Source organism: Balaenoptera physalus (assembly GCF_965194825.1).
Source record: "Balaenoptera physalus genome assembly, chromosome: X".
Classification (NCBI taxonomy): domain Eukaryota; kingdom Metazoa; phylum Chordata; class Mammalia; order Artiodactyla; family Balaenopteridae; genus Balaenoptera; species Balaenoptera physalus.
This window is the reverse complement of record NC_138903.1, coordinates 130,481,698-130,505,353: the sequence shown is the minus strand read 5'-3', so window position 1 is coordinate 130,505,353 and position 23,656 is coordinate 130,481,698. Positions and strand designations below refer to the sequence as shown.

At 46.9% G+C, this 23,656-nt stretch overlaps 1 protein-coding gene and 1 long non-coding RNA gene across 16 annotated transcripts in view; both read right to left on the bottom strand.

Moving 5' to 3' along the window:
• MTMR1 (myotubularin related protein 1) overlaps positions 1-23,656 on the bottom strand; it is a 67,469-nt gene that overhangs the window by 14,413 nt on the left and 29,400 nt on the right. For 14 of the 15 annotated variants that reach the window (XR_014258610.1, XR_014258611.1, XM_082445764.1 and 11 more), the window contains 7 exons: positions 19,628-19,729; positions 19,226-19,309; positions 18,085-18,234; positions 17,083-17,271; positions 7,765-7,950; positions 7,104-7,310; positions 1,610-1,702 (listed from right to left, as the gene is read on the bottom strand). Coding sequence is in view for 13 of the 15 variants with exons in the window: in XM_082445764.1 (XP_082301890.1) it covers positions 1,610-1,702; positions 7,104-7,310; positions 7,765-7,950; positions 17,083-17,271; positions 18,085-18,234; positions 19,226-19,309; positions 19,628-19,729 (1,011 nt within the window). In the remaining 2 variants the exon portion in view is untranslated. The remainder of the gene's footprint in view (positions 1-1,609; positions 1,703-7,103; positions 7,311-7,764; positions 7,951-17,082; positions 17,272-18,084; positions 18,235-19,225; positions 19,310-19,627; positions 19,730-23,656) is intronic. The other variant, XM_082445765.1, reaches the window with a different exon arrangement.
• Positions 7,958-17,074, bottom strand: LOC309652242. The gene is made up of 3 exons (XR_014258615.1): positions 12,669-17,074; positions 11,131-11,300; positions 7,958-11,012 (listed from the first exon to the last, which is right to left on the bottom strand). It is a non-coding gene; the product is annotated as an uncharacterized lncRNA (long non-coding RNA).

The window sequence follows — 23,656 nt, the reverse complement described above, 5'->3', positions numbered from 1 at the left end:
CCTCTACCTCCCACCCCTCTACCTAACTGGCTGCTTTGAATCAGCCGTGAACTAGCGCTCAGATGATGCAAGAGCCCAATCAGCTTGGGGAAGCTGGGTCTAAAAGTACGAGTAAGTTGTAAGGGAGGGCCTGAGGACTCTGTGAAATCGACTTTGGCTGCTTAGAACCCCACGCCACCCCACTTTTTTTCTAATTTCTGAAGGTATATCTGTCTATCCTCTCATGATCCTTGCTACCCCAGTGTGCTCTGTGGACCAGTAGCACAGCCTGGGAGCTTGTTAGAAATGCAGACTCTCAGGCTCTGCCCCAGACCCATGAATCAGAACTGCATTTTGACAAGATCCCCAGGGGATTTGTGTGCACAGTGAAGTTTAAGCAGTGCCCCAGTAGAGCAGAATCCCTGGAGGGCTTGTGAAACAGAGTGCTGCCCCCCATCCAGGGTCAGCAGGTCTGGGGCGGGGCCTGAGAATCTGCATCTCTCAGTTCCGGGGAGGCTGAGGCTACTGGCCCCAGGACTGCACTGGGAACCACTTGTCTGGATCACTTGTCCTGTAGCTCATGTTCATATCAGAACCACCTGGGGAGCTTTTAAGAACTACACACACCTGGGCCTCTCCCCAGGCCCACAGGAAGAAGGGTCTCCAGGGGCAGGGCCCAAGCAGGCGCATCTTTAATATGATATGGTCCCCTTCATGTGCCTGAAGCGGTCAAGGCCAGACCTCCAGGTCAACAGGAAGGAGAGAGCCCAGGCCATGCTCTTCTATCCTCTCTTCCCCACAATCCCACCCAAGCAGGCACTCTGGAAAGGGCTCCGTACTTTGCTTGCTCTTTCTCCCTCTCCCTCGCCTCTGTCCCTCTCACTGTATCTCTGCCTCTATTTCGGTTTCCCTCCTGTCTCTGTCCCTCTGGCTCCCTCCGGCACTCTGGCTTGCTCTCTGGCTGATTCCAGGTCCATTTGTACGGCACAATGTCCTATCATGAGGGTAAGACCCCAAACTCAGGTTTCGACGCTGGAGATGAGGGAAGAAACAGCACATGCCTTCTGGCCTGCTGACCATCGGGCCGACTGGCTTAGGGCAGGGAGACCCCTGCGTGGCCACCTGGCTTACCAGGGCCCCATGCACTGCCGGGTAAGGAATGACAAGACGCTCAGCAGCTTCCTATCTCCCACTGGTCCTGGGACAGTCCTTTTCCTCCTCACCTTGGGGTGGGAGGGGCTGTGGCCTGGGGCGAGGCGTAGAGGGTCCTGGATTCCCTGGTCTCCATCCCCTTTGTTCAGTCACATCCCCATTTCTAACACCTGGGAGTCTTCCAGCACCTGCCCAGCAGCGGGCTGTGCTTGCTTGCCCTGACAGAGAGAGGGCAAGTGAAAGAAAGAGAAGGACTGAGGGGCAGGAGAAAAGCACCTTTTGGTGTGAAGTTGGTTGTTTCCAATTTTCTGCTTATATTTCTAAGTAATTAGAATCAAACTGAGTTAAATGACAGAAGGGGTCATATTTAACACACACATCTTCACTTTGAACGAACCTGAAATTAAAGTTTGTCTTCAACTTTAAGATATGTTTGGATCAGACTATAAAGGTCAGAAATAGACTTGAAATCTCTCACCTGTCTCGTCATTTGCCAAACACAGTCAATAAACTGAAGAAATATAGGGGATCGGTCAGCATCTGCATGGTTGTCATTGCCATGGCCCACTCGCTGAAAACAATCAGGAGGTTAAACATTTTAATGTGTGCCGTGGTCCTCTCAAGGTCACTTTAAATTGCCTGGTGGCAAGAAGCATGTCTCATTTATATGTCCCAAGGCCTAACAGAATTCCCGGCACATAAAAGGCACTCAAAAACGTTCATTGCGTTGAACCGACTGCCATTACTCTTAGGAAACAAAATTTCAGTGTACTGTTTTTACATGTTGATTGTTTCATAACTTCCCTTTAATACAGTCGAGATCGAGAAGTTATAAGCAAAAGGCCAGCCAACTTTTCAGTCCACCCCAGCCACCACTCCGGGTGCTCAGTGTCAACGTGGGACCAGCAATTAGCAGCTCACAAAGCACGTGACGACTGCCGTTTTCTCCACAAGTGTAGTTTTTTTCCCCCATTTTCCAGAAATGTCAGGAAGTCTGAGAATCAAAACAGCAATTAACAATCTACAAGTTTTAGCCAATTCTGCATGACTCAGAGAACCTCAAAGCCTCACTGTTGAAATGGTAATGGGGAGTCTTCAAGACAGTCCGGGATTGTATCTCCAGGTTTTTTTTCCAGTTTTAAGACATAACTGATATCCAGTATTGTATATCATACCTTTTGATATTTTACAAGATGTTAATAGATTCACATTAAAAGGTAAAAGATAATTTCAAACACATAAACAGGACTGACAAAAACACTGAAAATATCAAGTTAAAAACAGCTCAGGAGTGAGCATTCTAACAGAAACTTCAAGTAATTTGATGACTAAGCAAAAGGCTGAAAAAGAAAGTTATGAACATACAAGGCGATCACTACACAGGAAGATCGAGAAATACTGGGCCTATGAAATCGCCACCAAGAAAGACAGAAAAAGAAAGAAATGACCAAGTCAACATGAACACCTCAAAGGAACAGTATACTGCCTTCTTTTTTAAAAAAATTTTTAATTGTAGTGAAATATACACATCAAATTTACCATCATAACCATTTTAAGTGTACAGTTCAGTGGCATTAAGTACATTCACACTGTTGTACAACCATCACCAGCATCCGTCTCTAGAACTTCCCAAACTGAAAGAGTAACTCCCTATTCCCCTCCCCCAGCCCCTGGCCCCCCTCATCCTCCTTTGTCTCTACAGATTTGACTGCTCTAGATACTTCATACACGTGGAATCATGCAGTTTATTTGTCCTTTTGCAACTGGCTTCTTTCATTTAGCATAATGTCCTCTTAATTCATCCGTGTTGTAGCAGGTGTCAGAATTTTCTTCCCTCTGAAAGCTGAATAACATTCCACTGTACGGATAGACCACAATCTATTTAACCATTCATCTGTTGATGGACACTGGGTTACTTCCAACTTTGGGCTACCGTGAATCATGCTGCTATGAACATGGGTGTGCAAATAAGCGTTTGAGTCTCTGTTTTCACTTCTTTGGGGTGCATACTCAGAAGCAGGGTTGCTGGATCACATGGCAGCTCTCTGTTTGATTTTCTGAGGCACTGCCATACTGTTTTCCGAGCGGCCGCGTGCACTGCATTACCTCTGTACTTCTTTATAAAATAATGTGTGGAACCTGCTCCTCAGTATTTCAGGCACCAGGGCAAGTTTTGCACTGACAGTTTACAATTTAAGATTCATTCTTTCTTTTAATAGACACGCACTGAACTCTTACGGTGCGTGCAAGGCGTCCCCCACCCCAACCCTCAGGATTTCAGGTGGTTTCATGGGGTCCAGTGGAGGCCAGGCCCCTGGCTAGGAACCTGGGGTGCCAAGACACATGAGACCCAGCATCTGGGCTCAATGAATAATTCACTTGTGGTTTAGTCGCAGGAGAAGACCTGTAAATAACAGAGGCGATAAAGTGCACCGGGGCTTCCCAGTCTGAGATGCGTATGGTGGGGCTGCAAAGGAACAAGCAGCCATCCCAGGATGGTCTAGAGGAGGAAGCTAGGCGGGAAAGTCACGAGTCACAGTCATGGAGGAGGTCTTATTTGAGATAGAACTTGAAGGACCAGGAGGAACTTGCTTCTGGCTGGCCAGGGAGAGATTCTATGAGAAGCAGTGGGGAGGCTCGGGGGGGGAGGGGGTGGTTGGTGGTGGCCACCAGGGGTGCCGTAAGTAGCAGGGCACGGTTGAGGCAAGGCGAGAGAGGTGAGATGAGGCTGGAAAGGTGGGCCAGGGCCAGATCACCAAGGGCCCCAAACGTGGCGCTGAGGAGTTTGCCCACAACCCAGTAGGCCGTGGGCAGGCTCGGAGGGGTTTGTGCTGAGGAGAGTCGGCACCAGATCTGCTTTATGTAACGCCCCATCTGCTACAGTGGGGACAGGGGGTTGGAAGGGGACAGGGAGACTGCCATAATAGTTCCAAGGGAGCTGGCCAGGCCTGAACTAAGGGGGACCCAGTGGCAATGGGGAGGAGATGACAGATTTGAAATACATGCATTTAAAATCGTGGGACTGGCTGAGATCAGTAAGGGATGAAACATACAGAAAGAAAAGAAACGATGTGAGGACTGAGCCCTAGGGCACCCCAACATTAAGAAGTTGGGGAGAGTGAAGCCTCAGGAGCAGTGGATTAAATCCCCACAGTCAGTTTGATGTACCCTGCATCTGTGGAATACCTGAATAGACAACGAATCATCCCAAAATTGAGGCGGTGGACTTTGGGAGCAACTGTAGACTTGGGGTTTGCTGTATGCAACTGACTTGTTCCTGATTTTTATGTTTATCTTAGTATAGTTTTTAGCACTTGATATCATTGGTGGATCTGTTTATTGGTTTGGCTGCTCTCTTCTTTTTTTTATTACTTAAAAAAATTTTTTTATTTTAATAGTTTTTTAAATTTTATTTTTTTTGATTTTTAAATTTTTTTCTTTCTTTTTTTTCTCCCTTTTCTTCTGAGCCGTGTGGCTGACAGGGTCTTGGTGCTCTGGCTGGCTGTCAGGACTGGGCCTCTGAGGTGGGAGAGCCGAGTTCAGGACTTTGGACTACCAGAGACCTCCTGGCCCCATGTAATATCAATCGGCGAGAGGTCTCCCAGAGGTCTCTATCTCAATGGTAAGACCCAGCTCCACTCAAGGACCAGCAAGCTCCAGTGCTGGACGCCCCATGCCAAACAACTAGCAAGACAGGAACACAGCCCCACCCATTAGCAGAGAGGCTGCCTAAAATCATAGTAAGTTCACAGACACCCCAAAACACACCACCGGACGCGGTCCTACCCTCCAGAAAGACAAGATCCAGCCTCATCCACCAGAACACAGTCACAGTTCCCTCCACCAGGAAGCCTACACAAGCCCCTGAAGCAACCTCAGCCACTGGGGGCAGACACCAAAAACAACGGGAACTACGAACCTGCAGCCTGCAGAAAGGAGACCCCAAACACAGTAAGTTAAACAAAATGAGAAGACAGAGAAATACATAGCAGATGAAGGAGCAAGGTAAAAACCCACCAGACCAAACAAATGAAGAGGAAATAGGCAGCCTACCTGAAAAAGAATTCAGAGTAATGATAGTAAAGACGATCCCAAATCTTGGAAATAGAATGGAGAAAATACAAGAAACGTTTAACAAGGACCTAGAAGAACTAAAGAGCAAACAAACAATGATGAACAATAAAGGTGTTAAAAAAAAAAGAAGTTGGGGAGAGAGGGAGGACCAGAAGGTAGGAGGAAATTCAGAAGGTTGTAGCCACCTAGAAGCCAAGAGAAGAAAGTGTTTGCAGAAGAAGGGAGCAATGACCAGTATCAAATGCTCAGGCCAAATAGGAGAAGCACCTGGCAGAGTGGCAGCCATTGGTGACTGTGACAAGAGCAGTGGCAGGGCGAAGGTGCGGGGGAGTGAGGAGGAAGCCTGGCTGAAGTGGGTTCAAGAGAGACCAGAAGGAGAGAAACAGTGAGAGCCAGAACAGACTAGTTTTGAGCAGATTTGTTGTAGTGGGGAGCAGATGTTCAGGGTGACACCTGGAGGGGGAAGTACAGTCAAGAGGGTTGGGTTTTAGGGTGGGATAAGTAACAGCACGTTTCTATCAATGGAAGCGATCAAGGGGAGAGGGGGGATGGAGGCAGGAACCGCCCGTGAGCCGGATGACGGGACAGGTGGGCAAGGACAGAAATTGGCTTCAGGTAGGAGCTCATCCACAGAAACTCGAGGGAAGGAATAGTCGACGGACCCAGCAGGTGAGTGACTGCAGGCTTGAAACCCCTGACTGAAGGTTGGCTGTACCCTCAATAGCTGGGTGACCTTGGCAGATAGCTCATACTCAGTTACCCCATCTATCCATGGTAGCAGCTGCCTCGCAAGGTCACTAGAAGATTAAAACTGGAGGATACACGTAACTGAGCACCACCGTGTGTCCAGCACTGTTGAAGTCCTAACCCTCAGTACCTCAGAATGTGACTGCATTGGGAGAGAATCAAATCCTTAAAGGCCCTAAGTTGAAATGAGGCTGTTCCAGTCTGACTCATGTTCTTATGAGAAGAGGAAGTCTGGACACAGAGAGACACCAGGGATGTGTGTGCACAGAGGAAAGGCCACGTGAGGACACAGGAAGAAGGCAGCCGTCTGCAAGCCAAGGAGAGAGCCATCAGGAGAAACCAACCCTGCCAGAACCTTGATCTTGGACTTCCAGCCTCCAGAATGATGAGACAATAAACTTCTGTTGTTTAAGCCACCCAGTCTTATGGTACTTTGTATGGCAAAATCTTGTACACCAACGTTCACAGCAGCATTATTCACAATCACCAGCAGATGGAAATAACCCAAGTGTCCACCAACAGGTTAATGGATAAACAAAATGCAGTATATCCACACAATGGAATACCACTCAGCCATGAAAAGGAATTACTGATAAAATTTGATAGGTTCTATGACATGCATAAACCTTGAAAACATTGTGCTTAGTGAAATAAGCCTGTCACAGCAAGACAAATATTGTATGAGTCCACTTATGTCAGTTATCTAGAGTAGGCAAGTTCAGGGAGATGGAAAGCACATTAGTGGTTGTCAGGGGCTGGTGGGAAGAGGGGAATGAGGCGTGACTACTTAATGTGTACAGGGTGTCCTCTCGGGGGTGATGAAATGTTTTGGAACTAGATAGAGATGGTGGTTGCACAACACTGATTGCACCAAATGCCGTGGAACTATATACTTTAAAATGGTTAATTCTATGTTATATGAATTTCACCTTAATTCTTTACAAAAATAAAGGCATACCTACATGGGAAATAAAAAAGATTGCCATGCCAGGAACATACAATGCTGAGGTCCATGGCATTCTCTTATGGCGATTCAGGTCTCACACAGAGCACAAAGCCGTCTCCTGTGTGTGTGTGTGTGTGATATGTGATACGAACATGCATAGGATATAGCAAAATAATGAAGCGTGCACCTCACTGTCTCAACTTACCAGTGCAAACCTATGTCCAAAGCTTATCCACTCCTTTTCTATGAGAGCCTCGAATCCTTTAACGGTGCGGTAATAACTGTCCAACATCAGCATGGCCAGAGACGTCAGCTGGGATGTTCGGTCCCAACCGTCGCTGCAGTGCACCACCACCGAGGTTTTCCCAGATTCTATTTTATCAGCAATTCTTACTGCCCCAGCAAGAAGCATCTTCAGAAAAGAAGGCACATTAAACCAGGCTACATTTAATTTCTGTTACAACAAAAAGAATTCTGTGGAGAACACTGGAAGTTCAGGTCAATGAACCAAACAAGAATGCAATCAATTTAAGAATCACTAGGAAACGTTAGTAACCAGAGGGAAAAAAGAGAAACTTACACTAAGAAAAAACTACAGTAGTAAATAGGGTCCTTTATCAAAGGGCCACAAAGTACTTTAAAAACCTGATCTGAGGCAAGCATTATCGCTTTCTGTTATGTCACAAAAGCCCCCCCAACAAAGACCACAGTTTGGATGCTGCCCATGGAAACTATGAAAGCCCAAGTACACAGCAAAGATGCACTCATTTGCAAGGCTAAGAAACCACCCAGATAGACAGCCAGACAGCCAGACAGCTTTATGGCCCAGCTGCAGAGAAATCTTAAGCAGAAAGCACGTCAAGTACCCGAATGTACTCCAGCCAGTGCGTCCCGTCCACGTTGGACAGCCACCGCGCCTCGTCGATGGCCGGGTACGCGATCTCCTTCAGTTTTCGCAGCGACTCTCTCATCACGTGAATGTTGTGGATCTCCAGGAACACGAGTTCTGCGTTTGGGTATGCACTTTCACTTTCATAGCCCCCACCCTTTGCCTGTGAAAACAAAAGATATATGTCACTTCATCTGAGTTAACTTTTCTGTTCCTTCTAGTGTTAACCAGATAGAGACCATTAAAGAAGCGACAAACTCATCTGTTTATAATAAGCCTCCTACATCCTTGTATGAGTTTCCCATGGCTGTTGGAACAAAGTACCACAATCTGAGTGGCTTAAAGTGACAGAAATTTCTCCTCTCTCAGTTCTAGAGGCTGGAAGTCCAAAATCAAGGTACTGGCAGGGCCGTGTTCCCTCAGAACCCTCTTGGGGAAGATCCTTCTTTGCCTCTTCCAGCTTCTGGTGGCCCCAGGTGTTTCTGGTTTATAGATACGTTAATCTCTGCCCCATCTTCACATGGCCTTCTCCTTGTGTCTGTATCTCTTCTTATAAGGACACCAGTCAGACTGGATTAGGACCCATCCTAATTCCATACGACCTCGTCTTAACTTGATTACATTTGCAAAGACCCTATTTCAAATCAGGGCCACAGTCATAGGTGCCAGGAGTTAGGACTTCAACACATTTTTTTTTAATGGAAACACAGTTCAACCCACAACAATCTTCCATCACCCATCATCAGTTTTAAAAATGATTAACAACTGGATCTTACACAAGGCGAATTGGGTTTTAAAACGTTCTACCATCTATCTGAATAAAAAAGTTGTATTGTGGACTTCCCTGGTGATGCAGTGGTTAAGAATCCGCCTGCCAATGCAGGGGACATGGGTTCGAGTCCTGGTCTGGGAAGATCCCACATGCCACGGAGCAAGTAAGCCTGTTCGCCACAACTACTGAGCCTGCGCTCTAGAGCCCACGAGCCACACCTACTGAGCCCATGTGCCACAAATACTGAAACCCACGCACCACAACTACTGAAGCCCACGCGCTTAGAGCCCGTGCTCCGCAACAAGATCAGCCACCGCAATGAGAAGCCCGCACACTGCAACAAAGAGTAGCCCCCACTCACCGCAACTAGAGAAAGCCCGCGCACAGCAACAAAGACCCAACGCAGCCAAAAATAAAAATAGATAAATAAATATTAAAAAATATAAAGTACTACCACAAAACTTCTATATAAAACAATTTGTAAATCCCAAACAGTGAGATATATTTAAGTAATTTAAGTAAAATAAAATGCAAGTGTAACAAAAAAGGGGGATATGGCTCACCCCTTGGTAATCTCATAACAAACTCTGGTCTACAATTAGCTTATATTTTGCAGAGGTCAACATCCAAAACACATCTGTTACGAGAATATAGAGAAATTGAAACCCTAATACATTGCTGGTAGAAATTTAAATTGTACAGTCTCTGTGGAAAAAAGTTTGATGGTTCCTCAAAAAGTTAAACACGGAACTACCATCTGGTCCAGAAATGCCAACTCCCGCACAACTAAAACCAGGTATTCACATGAAAACTTGTACACAACAAATCATAGCAGGAATATCCACAACAGGTATCAGGTGGAAGCAACCCAAATGTCCATCAATGAATGAGCGGATAAACTGTGCTGTATCCCTACAATGGACTATTTTTCAGCCACACAAAGGCACGGAGTACTGGTACACGCTACAACACGGAGGAACCGTAAAAACATCACGCCAAGTGAAAGCAGTCTGGCACATAAAACCACACAGTGTATCATTCTATTTATATGAAGTTTCCAGAAGAAGGCAATCTACATGGAAAGTAAATTAGTGGTTGGCAGGTGTTGGGGAGAGTGGGGGATGGGCGGCGACTGCCAGTGGGCACAGGGTTTCCATCTGGGGCTGTGGAAGCGCTCTGGAATGAGACAGTGGTGACTGTCTAACAACGCTGTGAACAGACCAGAAGGCACTGAACTGTAAACTGTGGACTGGTTTCTGGGGGAGGAACAGAGCGCTGGGCTTTGAGCGGTGGGGCTGTCTCGGGAGCAGGGCGCACAGCTCTGGAGCATGGAAGAGGGGCAGGGCGGCGGCTCTGGGGACGGTGTCCAGGGCTCAAGAACAGCGTGTGTGGTGAGGAGAGCAGTCAGTCCAGAGCCTGCGGAAGGCCGACATTTAGGGAATGCAGAGCAAAAGAGACTGAGGAGAGCGGCCAAAGACTGGAGGATAAAGAGAAAAGGGAAGAGAGTCTTTCAAAAAGGAGAGGGTACTCACTGTGTCAAAAGCTCGCGAGGTCGTGACAAGAAGGTACTCGGTGGCCTTACCGTGAAGAGTCCAGGCCAAGACGGGCATGGGGGCAGGGGAACGGTGGAGCCAGCTGCGAGGGGACGGGGACGGTGACTCCGGGGAGGGCTTATCTGCACAGCTGGGACAGACTTCACGGGAAGGAGTGGGCACAGGGGCAGGGCGTCGGGGGAGGACGCAGCGGGGAGGCCACCCTAGTTTCCGGGGCGTGGAGGTAGGGGCGGGGTGGGGGGGAGTTCCCGTCTGAGGCTGGGTGTGTTCTGTGCCAAAGGGTCGAGGACGAAGGGCGTGGGGCAGGGCCATCCAGGAGAGAAAGAGTTGTAAAGGGCTGACCCAGCCCCTGGAGGGCCCAGGGGAGGCAGGGAGCCCGGCAGGAACCTGGGGTCCCGCTCGGCGGCCCGGGTGTGGGCCTGGGGCGGGCGGGCAGGGAGGTGGGGGCAGGGGAGTGTGCCCCGAGCCCGTGCCACAGCCATGCCGGGGGACCGGAGCCCAGCCAGCGGGGGTGGAGCAGGGGCCGAGGACCTGCTCGAGCTCAGGAGCCGCAAACACGACTGGCGGCGAAAGAAGAGAATGTCGTCATCGGGTCTGGATGCGCCCGTCCTCTGGCCGGCATAGGATGACGTGAGGCGCTCTCACTCAACAGAACACTCTCTGAACACAAACTGTGGCCAAAGCAGCCTAGAGCTTGGTCCTGCCTGCGTGGCAGCATGATGTTTTCATAAACGATATCCTTGGCGCCCACTGAAGACACTGCTGGCCGAGGGGTTAAAGGCACAGGCTTTGGTGGCACGGCGCGTGGGTTCGTCATCCCAGCTCTGCCACCCAAGTAGCTATGGGTCCTCACCATCTCTCTGCGCCCAGCTTTCTCACCGGAAAGACTCCAGGGGCTCACTGTGGGGATTAAATACTAACTAAATAAATGATCTTAATGAACGCTAATCCGTGCGAGGCTTGGTGCGCGCCCCCCATACTCGGGCACTGATGTATTATGACCTCCCCCAGCACCTACCTCAAAAAGCCCCAAGCTGGGCAGGGACCCCGTCCCGCCGAGGAAGACCTGAGGCTGGGGCACAGGCCCCACGCCCAGAAAGCACTTCAGCATGGAGGGCGTGGGTGCTCAGGGCTGGTGTTAACCAGGAGAATGTAGTTAAAGCCAGTTTGTTGCCTGGAAACTGATTACTAAAGCTCCAAACAAGACAAATGACAACCAGAAAATGGGATCATGGGAGAAAATGAGCATAAGTGCCTACTCCATGCTAGGACAGAGAGCAGGCACCCGGAGGTCTGGAGACAGAAGAGGGGGAAGGAGGGTGAGAAGGGGCCCCACCCATACCCCAGCAGGGACAGGGGGAGGGGGCTCAGAAAGTTCTGGAAGACTCGAACCTGCTGGCCAGACCTCTCTCTATGGGGGCAAAGCAGGGTTCCAGAGGGAAGCCAGCGATGTTGGGACACTGTTCCCCACTGGCCCCCAAGTCCCCAAGGATCAGCTCATAGCAGCAGTGGCGGCAGGGCCATCCTCAACCCTCAGGGAGAAGAAAGCCTAACACCCCTTGGGACGGAGGCAGCTGAAGGATGGACTCAGGGTTCATGATTTCAAGCCAGCTGCTCAGCGCCTGGTGAAGGCCCGCCGGGATGCCGATCCTAGGCAGCAGGGAGGATTCCCAGGTGAGAAAAGCAAAGCCTCAGAGAGGGCTGGCAACTCCCAAAGGCCAAAGGCAGCAAGTGGCAGGACAGGTTTCCCACGCCCCCAGACTCCAAAGTCCACACACCTCCCCCTGTTGCAGACTGAGCATTTGAATCCCCCCAAATTCCCATGTTGAAACCTGAATTGCCGATGGGATGGTGTTAGAATGCGTGGCCTCTGGGAAAGATTAGGTGATGAAGGAGGAGGCCTCACGATGGGATTAGTGCCCTTCTCGGAAGAGACGGCACAGAGCTTGCCCTTTTCTGCTCTGGCAGTGTGAGGACACAGCAAGAACGGGGCTGTCTACAGCCAGGAAGCGGGCTCTCACCACGCACTGAACCTGCTGGTGCCTTGATCTTAGACTTCCAGCTTCCAGAGCTTTGAGAAATAAATATTGCTGTTTATAAGCTACCCAGCCTATGATGCTTAGTTACAGCTGTCCAAGCTAAGACACCCCTCCCCCTAGTTCTCTCCTGGACACTCCTCCTCTCCTGGCATCTGGGACCTCTCCCTTCCTCTCTGCGGTCTCCTCCCGACCACCTGGAGCACCCTTTCCTTCACTGAGTTCCTCTCTTACCCTCCACAGACAGCATTTCAGGCGGTCTGGTGCCTGGCCCCGCTCACATGACCTAGGCTCCTTAGGTAACTTCATCCACTCCCCTCCAAGGCTGCAACCTCCACTCGACCTCCACCCTGACCTTTTTCTGAGTTCCAGAGCTTTATCGTCCCCACACAGGCTCCTCAACTGCAACAGGTTAAAATGAAATTCCTTGCCTGCATGTTCACTTTCTCAAGAAGAAAGCTGACCTGAAAACCTCCATAATGGAGTCTGGACTTTTGAATTAACATACAATGCCACTCACCATCAGGTCCTCCATTGAGAGATGACCCTGCCCACCAGCCAGCAGCTCTTTGTTCCAGTCGGGGAGCAGCTACTGTGTGACGGCCCAGTTCTGGGGATCCAGCTGTGCTCAAGATCCTCCAGTCCCTGCTACCACGTGGCCTATGGCCGAGGGGCAAGATGCACACTGAATGAGGAATCCGCCATGTGCCGAGGGCCACAGAAAGGAAAGAGCAGAGCACCACGGCATGGGAGACTTCCACGCATCTGGAGAGACCGCGCTGGGGAAGTGACATTCGAAGTGCCATCCGAAGGACGGGGTAGGGGTTAGCTACGTGGGCAGAGGCTGGGAGACGACACTGGGATATGCTTAAGGAGCTGAAAGACACCTGTCATAGCTGGGAGGTGGGCCTGGGGGGTGTGGCGAGGCCGAAAGGGAAGAGCCCGCTGCTTGGAGGGCTTCAGAGCCCTGTTCAGGAACTGGATGTCACTGCCTCAAAGCGCTAAGGGCGCGCACGGAGCTGGACCTTTAGAAAATCCCTCTGGCCATGATGTGGAGACAGGATTGAAGGGAACCTCTACAAAGTACCAGCAAAATGAATCCAGCAGCATATTAAGGAACTTATACATCATGACCAAGTGGGATTTATCCCAGAAACGTAAGGGGGTTACATGAGTTTCCGAGGCCTGCAGTAACAAAGTACCACAAAGCAGGTGACTTAAAACAACAGAGATTGATTCCCTCACAGCTCTGGAGGCTGGAAGTCCAAGATCGAGTTATTGGCAGGGTTAGTTCCTTCCAGAGGCTCTGGTTTCTGGTGGCTGCCAGCAGTCCTGGGGGCTGTTTAGCATGTAGCTGCATCACTCCAATCTTGGCTTTCATCGTCACATGGCCACCTTCCCTCTGTCTGTGTCTCTACATCACCTTCTTATCAGGACACGAATCATTGGATTTAGGGTCTACCCTAATCCAGTCTGACCTCATCTTAACTAATTACATCTGCAAAGACCCAATTTCCAAATAAGGTCACATTCTGAGGTCCCAGATGATCATGAATTTGGGGGAGATGCTATTCGAGGAGTAGTCGACATACAAAAATCAGCCAATGTAATACACCACATTACCAGAATGAAGGGGGGAAAAAAACACATGATCATCTCAATTGACACAGAAAAGGCCTCTGAAAATCCAATACCCTTTCATGATAAAACCATTCAACAAACTAATAGAGGGGAATTTTCTTAACCTGATAAGGGCATGTATGAAAAACCCTCAGCTAATATACCCAGTGGTGAAAGACTGAAAGCTTTCCTCTTAAGATTAGGAACAAAACAAGGATTCCTGCTTTCACCACTTCTATTCAACATGGTCCTAGAGAGTAAGTACCCTGCTGGCTGCTAGATGGGATTCTGCCAGATTCATGAATTGCCTAATAAAGCCAATTAGATCTTCAAAAAAAAAAAGCAAAACATGGTACTTGAGGTTCTTGCCAGGGAATTAGGCAAGAAGAAGAAATAAAACACATGCAGATTGGAAAGTAAGAAGTAAAACTCTCTCTACTTGCGGATGACATGATACATATAGAAGAGCTAATGGGGACTTGGACAGATAACTATCCTTGCCTGGTTCCTAGACACATACACCACTATAGTTAACATCATTCTAGACAAGCAGTTTGGCGTCCTGCTCCTGTCTCCTCTGCATGGGATAAAATATAATGCACTGCCCTTGCTCTATTGGATGTTTAGAGATTGCCTCTGTGAATGTAGCTTTTCTCATTCTTTTTTTATTTCCTGGGGACAGTACTACAGTGGTGACAGGAAGTATGCAGAGACGGAGAAAGACTGACAGGGGTCGCTGATCCGCCAGGCGTGGGGAGTAAGGGGAGCTAATTAAGGATGACTCCCCGTGGTAGGCTGACAAATGCCGCCTTCCCCCCTCCCCACAAAGATATCCACACCAAATCCCCAGCAACTGTGAATGCGACTTTTTTTGGGGAAAAAAAAGGGACTTTGCAGATGTGATTAAGGTTCTTGAGATGAAGTGAGAATACTGGGTTATCTTGGGTGGGCTCTAAATGCCATCCCAAGTGCCTTTGGAAGAGAGAGGAGGAGAAGACCCAGAGACACAATGAGGGGGAGGCCGTGGGAAGACAGGGGCAGGGACTGGAGGGCGGTTGCCATGTGCACAGAGGAGCCACCAGAAGCCCAAAAATGCAGGGAATGGATCTCCCCGGAAGCCTTCAGAAGGAGCACAGTGCTGCCAGATCCCGGAACTGTGCGAGAATACATGTGTGCTGTTTTAAGCCACCAAGTTTGTGGTCATTGGTTCAGCACCTCAGGAAACTCACGCGCTGCCCATCTTTCTCCCCACCCTGGTCCTCTCCCAGCTTCCCCGACTCAGTAGCTGACACCACCACTCACTGCCAGGCCAGACCCCGGGGCAGGGTGGGGCTAGCCTCTCAGCATCCTATACTGATACACCCGGCACTGTGCATTCTCCTCACCCAATTGCAATCCTTACGCAGCCCTCTACATGAGACACTGTCACCTCCCCTGTTACAGAAGAGGCTTCTGGAGAGGTTAAGTAACTTGCTCAGGGTTCTATCGAACACTAAGTGGCAGAGCAGGGAGGAAACCCCACATGTAACTGAACACAAAGCTGAGGGTTCTCAATACCCTGTCTCTTAGGCTGGTCTGGATACACTGAGGTTTTGTTACCTGGGAGACAGCCAAGAGGGGATGCCAACCAGACGACGGGATGGAAATCCCATCTGGACCTCAGGAGGGATCAGAGCGGGATAGAAACTTGGGTGGCAAACTGAACACACAGGGAGTGTTGAGAATCAGGGCACTGGAGGAGATGGCCCAGCGAGATTGGGCAAAGGAGAAAAGAGGACCCCAGACTGGGTTCCAGGCGTGCTGCCATCTACCAGTTGGGAAGAGGGAGAGGAAGCAGTGAAGGAGGCTGAGCCAGCCAGGGTGCAGAGAGGGAGTGGTCCAGGGCAGAGATGTCATGAGAGTCAAGAGAATGGGGCCGTCCACTCTGGGTCAGTAGCAGAGATGGCGAACTTGACCCGAAAGCTTTCTGTGGGACAGGCACCCACGCAACCTTCACATCCACTCCAGGAAGGAGGTGTGCTGTCACTCCCAGTTCAGATGAGGCGATCGTGGTCTAGAGAGATGCAGTAACTGCCCACGGTCAGGTACAAACAACCACGCTGCCTCTACGCTCCCGCGGAGCACGCTGGACGCCCCCCGCCACCCCGCCTCACGGTGGGGGCCGCTTGGCAGTTTGTGCGCCTGGCCCATGGCAGGCACGTGCCTCAAGGGCCATGGGCGCACCTGACGGCTTGTTTGCTCTTTGAAGTAGGAGGGAAGGGCTCCTCCCGAGAGTGAGACGGGGGACGCAAGACGTTGGCTCTTTGGAGATTGTGGTCAACGATGGAATCATCAGTGAGCAAAGAAGGGGCACAAGCTGCCAAGAGAAACAAAGACCCCCAAGCACTGCTTAGGGGGACACGGCGGGGGAGCCCTCAGACACCCCCCTTCTTGCCATTCTCGTGAATGACATGCTCTGGCACACCGCTGAATGGGTCCCCGTGCTGTCTAGAATGCCCTAGGGGCCCGTCTCTTCCCGCTGATCATCCAAAGCCAGCTCAAATGTCACCTCCTCTGTGAAGCCTCGCCCAGCGGCACGAGCTCCCCCAGCACACTGAGCTGACACCTCCTACGTGTAGCCTTGTCTGTCCTGGTGTTTCCCCCAGCACCTTGTCCCTAGTACATGCTCATTACGTGTTTATTACCCGAGCGTCACCTTACAGGTAGGCGTGAGATGGTAAGGGCTGTCCCCACCATCCTCATACCTGAAATTCCTTGTGGAGGGGTCAGGACTCTTACTGCCAGAGGCCTGCCTGCGGGACCACACTATCAGCAAGTCATTTGTGGGAAACAGAAATGACGCCGTTCAGAGCCCTTCCCGTTGGAAAGCGGATACTGGAGGCTTGACCGCACAGCCTGGGCCTCTTCAGCTGGTGGGGATCAGATGGGAGCTGGGTGCGGATGGCAACTTTGTGTATCTGCCTTGTTTCACATAGCTGACTCCATTCTAACAGAACTTCAGGCAGATATGAATTAATCAAGTAATCACCATAGTTCACAGATTAAAGGGACTTCCAAGGGCCTCATGATCCTTTCATTAAAATACTTACTAGATTCTCTAGGCGATCATTCTCTTTCTGGGTCTTTACTTAATTAGTTCAGCAGACAGGATTGTGGAGGGGCAATGAGACGACAGGATTCCCGAGGGCTAGGGACCCAGGAGGCCCGGCTGTGGGCTACCCCGCCAGAGCCCACCCTCACTGGGCTCTTTGAACGGCATGATGGTTTACAAGCAGTACAGAAGGAAACCTTCTGCAGCGGCACTGACAGTGTACCTTGTTGGTGCTGGCGACCTTGTTTTGCCGGGCGTCAAAGATGATGAGTTTGTGGGCCTGCGCGTTAGCATCCATGATCGTTTGCAGGTACTTCTCATCTTCCTTGCAGCGTTTATCATTGGGACCCACAAGCGGCTGGCTGCAACGGGTAATCGTTGCCTGACTTTCTGGATGAATCCATGACAACACCTAGTGTTTGAAGACCATAAATATTAGTACGGTCCTAAAATAATACGTGCTCTAATGACCAGGTAGTGAAAACAAGTTCTCTTCTCAAGCACAGCTGCTTCTGCATATTTTCCTCAAAGGGGAGGAGTCAGCCTGAGGACAGCGTGATAGTGGCCCTGGGACTCAATGTTTGGGTCAGGCTGAAAGAAGTCTGACTAAATGAGCTCTAAGAATCCCCATCTACCTTTAAAATTCTATGATTCTAAGAAAACCAGAGACTAAGTCAAACTATGACTGACATCAAGCCCCATTTCTATTTGATTGACTAGTTTTATTTTGTCTCCTAATTTAAAAACACCTTTGGATCTCAACAGTGGCGTACGTGGCCGTATGAGGAGGACAAAGTAAATATACAGTCTCTTAATGAAATCTAAAGCTAAGACCCCAAACCTCCCATTTTCCTCCAGCAGCCAAGTGACTCAGGGTTATACCAGAGCACAAACTCGGGGCTCAAAAACGTTCGCTCCCTGCTTCTTTGTGGTGATAGAATCCTGGGTGTACACATATATCGAAACTCATCAAATTGTATCCATTAAACACATGGAGTTTTTTTTATATATCAACAAATCTGTTTAAAAAACTTCACCCCCTGCTGGCTGCTGTCTACTTTTGCAATGGTGCCCCTTCCAGTATAGGTAGAGCCTTGCACTCAGTATCTAAGAAAGAATGCATTTTCTCGAGGATGATTCACTAAATTTTTTCTGTCTTGCTTTTTTCCATATTAGATCGAGTACAGTATATATTTATATCTAAATGACAATGTTTGTTACTTACCGGGATTCTGCCTTTTGCTCGAAACGCTGCCACTTTTGAAAGGTCGTCATCTTTTACACTAGTTGGCACGACAATGATGGCGGGGTAGGTGTCACAGAGCTCATAATTACTGTTTACTTTGGATATTTTCCAACTCTCATTTGGCAAGCCCTGCAGGGTGTCAGGGGGCGGAGAGGAGCACACTTTTACATTTTCAAAAAGTACTAAGCGTGAACCACATCCATTTCTTCTTTTCTTTTTTTTCAAAAATTTATTTATTGATTGATTTTTTTGGCCATGGCATGCGGGATCTTAGTTCCCCAACCAGGGATCAGACCCGAGCCCCCTGCAGTGGAAGCGCGGAGTCTTAACCACTTGACCGCTAGGGAAGTCCCCATTTCTTATTTTCTACTAAAATCCATTTGTAATTCATTGTTCATTGCCACTTAAAAGTTTAAATACACATTTATTTAATATAAGCCATTTCCTACCTAACTCATTTTAAAAAAAAACCTAATGAAGCATAATTTCCAAACATACTAAAACATGAAAATTGTATACTTGAATCCCAGTCGTATGCATTTCTTGTCATGTTTTCTATAACAAATGAGCATAGTGCTGTTCCTAAAAATACCCATGGAAGTCATTTAGAGAAGCAGAAAGTTCTTAAAAATGTCTAAAATAAGGAATATAAAATGACCATACCAAATATAAGGTGCAGGCAAAGAGTAAATGTCATGAAAATAATGTCTGATTGGAGTATCTTCAAACTAACCACGCAATGAAGAGCTTCTAGGCATAGGGACACCTCATCGGACCACTGTAGCCATGCCATATACTTAAAATCGAATTTAAACCATTGGTTTTGATCCTTACTCATCAATTTGCTACCAGATCTAATAAAAACCATCTGGCTGGTTTGGTTTGTCAACCCCCGTCCCTGTACTCCACTTGCACTCTGGAAAAAGGAAGAACAAACAGCACCATAACCAAAGGTTTGGTATGGGGAGAACGGACATCCAGAGCTGAAGAACCCACAAACTAGATGAGTTACACCCACGGACAACATGTTTCAAAAGGTTTCTTCTCCACTACATTTCTACCCTTTTAGGAAAAAGGTGCTCAACCTATTATTTTCCGGTTGATAAGCAACACACTTTACCTGTCTTTTATATTCAGATACTGGATCATAAACTTTCCATCCATTCACTGGAAATTTTTCTTTATAGTTGAATGCAAAGAGTGTCTGGATATAAAACCACAAAATACATATGTCAGCATTTCTTTGCTATGTCATATGCCCACTATTAAAGCTTTTCATTCAGTTATGAGCTGAATGTATTAAGATTCCTACTTTAATCTGTAAATTTTGAAGCAACAAATTGGCAGTTTTCTTCATCCTACACAGAACTGACAAATTTTAAATATTCTAATATTAGTTACCAACAGGGAGAAAAGAGATAAAGGAAACCTCTGGAAGAAAGAATAGTTAAACATGAAATTTTTAGACCTCCATGAAGGCATTTAGACCCACACATAAAAAGATTTATTTTGGTATACTTACCTGCCCATTGGAAAGAGGAAATGCATGTTTGTTGAGGTTTTCAAATATCCCTAGTTTACTCTGTTCTTCTTGTTTATAAGCAAGTCGCAAGTTCCTCATATCCTGTTAAACAATTAGCAAAACTCGTTTATTCAACATGTATTGAGTACCTATGAAGTAGACACCATGCTACGAAGAGATAAATAAAATATTTTTATTCATTTCTCATGAAATATAGTCGGCCCTCCCTATCTGCAGGCTCCACATCCACAGATTCAACCAAGCACGGATCGAAAACACTGGGGGAAAAAGTTCCAGAAAGCTCCAAAACACAAAACTTGAATTAGCAGAGTGCCAACAACTACCTACATAGCACTGACATTGTATTAGGTATTATAAGTAATCTAGAGATAATTTAAAGTACACAGGAGGATGTGCATAGGCTGTATACAAATACTAACGCCATTTTATATAAGGGGACTTAAGCGCCCCAGATTTTGGTATTTGCTGGAGGGAGGGGGGTGTCCTGTAACCAATCACCAGTGGATACCGAGGCAATTCGCAAAGCACCTCCAACAAGATAATAAAAGATTAAGTGAGGAAATTGGAACAAAGGGGACATGTTGGGGAAAAACCTCATCAGATGGAACCAAGAATAAGGTTAGTACATAAAAGACATGCCATCAAGTCCTGTGCACTTACTTGCTAAAGGTGTGCCATAGAATCAGTTGTGGGCTTTAAGCTGCTAAAAGAGTCAATTACGGAATTCACACCATCCATCAAATAGAAATGCGACAGAGGTTTCTCCTCTGAACTCATAGCAAGGACTCTGTGTCATGTATGGCCCTCAGTGACTTCCTTACAGAAATTATAATGCCGTTTCTCAAGATCGGTTTCTGAAAGCACCCTGCCATGCGAGCTGCCGGCCCAAAGCTCAAGTGGAAGTTGTCAGGAGCAATGCCAACGAGGTGGCTCTGACGGTGCAGTTTCTTCCTGGGACTGATCTGAGCACTACCCCCTGACCCTTCTAAACCTACATCATTAGCTAAACACAAAAATCTCATTCTTCTTTAACCTTACATCAGATTTGAAAATAAATATGACCACAAACAAATTAAATCAAGAGCAATTGGGGAAGTGAGGAAGTTACTGTTGTGATATTATTTGTAACAGCGAAAGAATGGAAATACTAACCTAAATGTCCATCAATAAACAGGGTCTGGCTAGAGACTCCTACAAGCAACTATATGCCAATAAAATGGACAACCTGGAAGAAATGGACAAATTCTTAGAAATGCACAACCTTCCGAGACTGAACCAGGAAGAAACAGAAAATATGAACAGACCAATCACAAGTACTGAAATTGAAACTGTGATTTAAAATCTTCCAACAAACAAAAGCCCAGGACCAGGGGGCTTCCCAGGCGAATTCTATCAAACATTTAGAGAAGAGTTAACACCTTTCCTTCTCAAACTCTTCCAAAATATAGCAGAGGGAGGAACACTCCCAAACTCATTCTACGAGGCCACCATCACCCTGATACCAAAACCAGACAAAGATGTCACAAAGAAAGAAAACTACAGGCCAATATCACTGATGAACATAGATGCAAAAATCCTCAACAAAATACCAGCAAACAGAATCCAACAGCACATTAAAAGGATCATACACCATGATCAAGTGGGGTTTATCCCAGGAATGCAAGGATTCTTCAATATACGCAAATCAATCAATGTGATACACCTTATTAACAAATTGAAGGATAAAATCCATATGATCATCTCAACAGATGCAGAGGAAGCTTTCGACAAAATTCAACACCCATTTATGATAAAAACCCTCCAGAAAGTAGACACAGAGGGAACTTACCTCAACATAATAAAGGCCATATATGACAAACCCACAGCCAACATCGTCCTCAATGGTGAAAAACTGAAACCATCTCCACTAAGATTAGGAACAAGACAAGGCTGCCCACTCTCACCACTATTATTCAACATAGTTTTGGAAGTTTTAGCCACAGCAATCAGAGAAGAAAAAGAAATAAAAGGAATCCAAATCGGAAAAGAAGAAGTAAAGCTGTCACTGTTTGCAGATGACATGATACTATACATAGAGAATCCTAAAGATGCTACCAGAAAACTACTAGAGCTAATCAATGAATTTGGTAAGGTAGCAGGATACAAAATTAATGCACAGAAATCTCTAGCATTCCTATACACTAATGATGAAAAATCTGGAAGAGAAATTAAGAAAACACTCCCGTTTACCATTGCAACAAAAGGAATAAAATATCTAGGAATAAACCTACCTAAGGAGACAAAAGACCTGTATGCAGAAAATTATAGGACACTGATGAAAGAAATTAAAGATGATACAAATAGATGGAGACATATACCATGTTATTGGATTGGAAGAATCAACATTGTGAAAATGACTATACTCCCCAAAGCAATCTACAGATTCAATGCAATCCCTATCAAACTACCACTGGCACTTTTCACAGAACTAGAACAAAAAATTTCACAATTTGTATGGAAACACAAAAGACCCCGAATAGCCAAAGCAATCTTGAGAAAGAAAAACAGAGCTGGAGGAATCAGGCTCCCTGACTTCAGACTATACTACAAAGCTACAATAATCAAGACAGTATGGTACTGGCACAAAAAGAGAAATATACATCAATGGAACAGGATAGAAAGCCCAGAGATAAACCCATGCACATATGGTCAACTAATCTTTGATAAAAGAGGCAAGAATATACAGTGGAGAAAAGACAGCCTCTTCAATAAGTGGTGCTGGGAAAACTGGACAGCTACATGTAAAAGAATGAAATTAGAACACTCCCTAACACCATACACAAAAATAAACTCAAAATGGATTGAAGACCTAAATGTAAGGCCAGACACTATCAAACTCTTAGAGGAAGACATAGGCAGAACACTCTATGACATAAATCACAGCAAGATCCTTTTTGACCCACCTCCTAGAGAAATGGAAATAAAAGCAAAAATAAACAAATGGGACCTAATGAAACTTAAAAGCTTTTGCACAGCAAAGGAAACCATAAACAAGACCAAAAGACAACCCTCAGAATGGGAGAAAATATTTGCAAATGAAGCAACTGACAAAGGATTAATCTCCAAAATTTACAAGCAGCTCATGCAGCTCAATATCAAAAAAACAAACAACAAAATCCAAAAATGGGCAGAAGACCTAAATAGACATTTCTCCAAAGAAGATATACAGATTGCCAACAAACACATGAAAGAATGCTCAACATCATTAATCATTAGAGAAATGCAAGTCAAAACTACAATGAGATATCATCTCACACCGGTCAGAATGGCCATCATGAAAAAATCTACAAACAATAAATGCTGGAGAGGATGTGGAGAAAAGGGGACCCTCTTGCACTGTTGGTGGGAATATAAATTGATACAGCCACTATGGAGAACAGTATGAAGGTTCCTTAAAAAACTAAAAATAGAACTACCATACGACCCAGCAATCCCACTACTGGGCGTATACCCTGAGAAAACCATAATTCAAAAAGAGTCATGTACCACAGTGTTCATTGCAGCTTTATTTACAATAGCCGGTACATGGAAGCAACTGAAGTGTCCATCAACAGATGAATGGATAAAGAAGATGTGGCACATATATACAATGGAATATTACTCAGCCATAAAAAGAAACGAAATTGAGTCATTTGAAGTGAGGTGGATGGACCTAGAGTCTGTCATACAGGGTGAAGTAAGTCAGAGAGAGAAAAACAAATACCGTATGCTAACACATATATATGGAATCTGAAAAAAAAATGGTCATAAAGAACTTAGGGGCAAGACGGGAATAAACACACAGACCTACTAGAGAATGGACTTGAGGATATGGGGAGGGGGAAGGGTAAGCTGGGACAAAGTGAGAGAGTGGCATGGACATATATACACTACCAAATGTAAAATAGATAGCTAGTGGGAAGCAGCCGCATAGCACAGGGAGATCAGCTCAGTGCTTTGTGACCACCTAGAGAGGTGGGATAGGGAGGG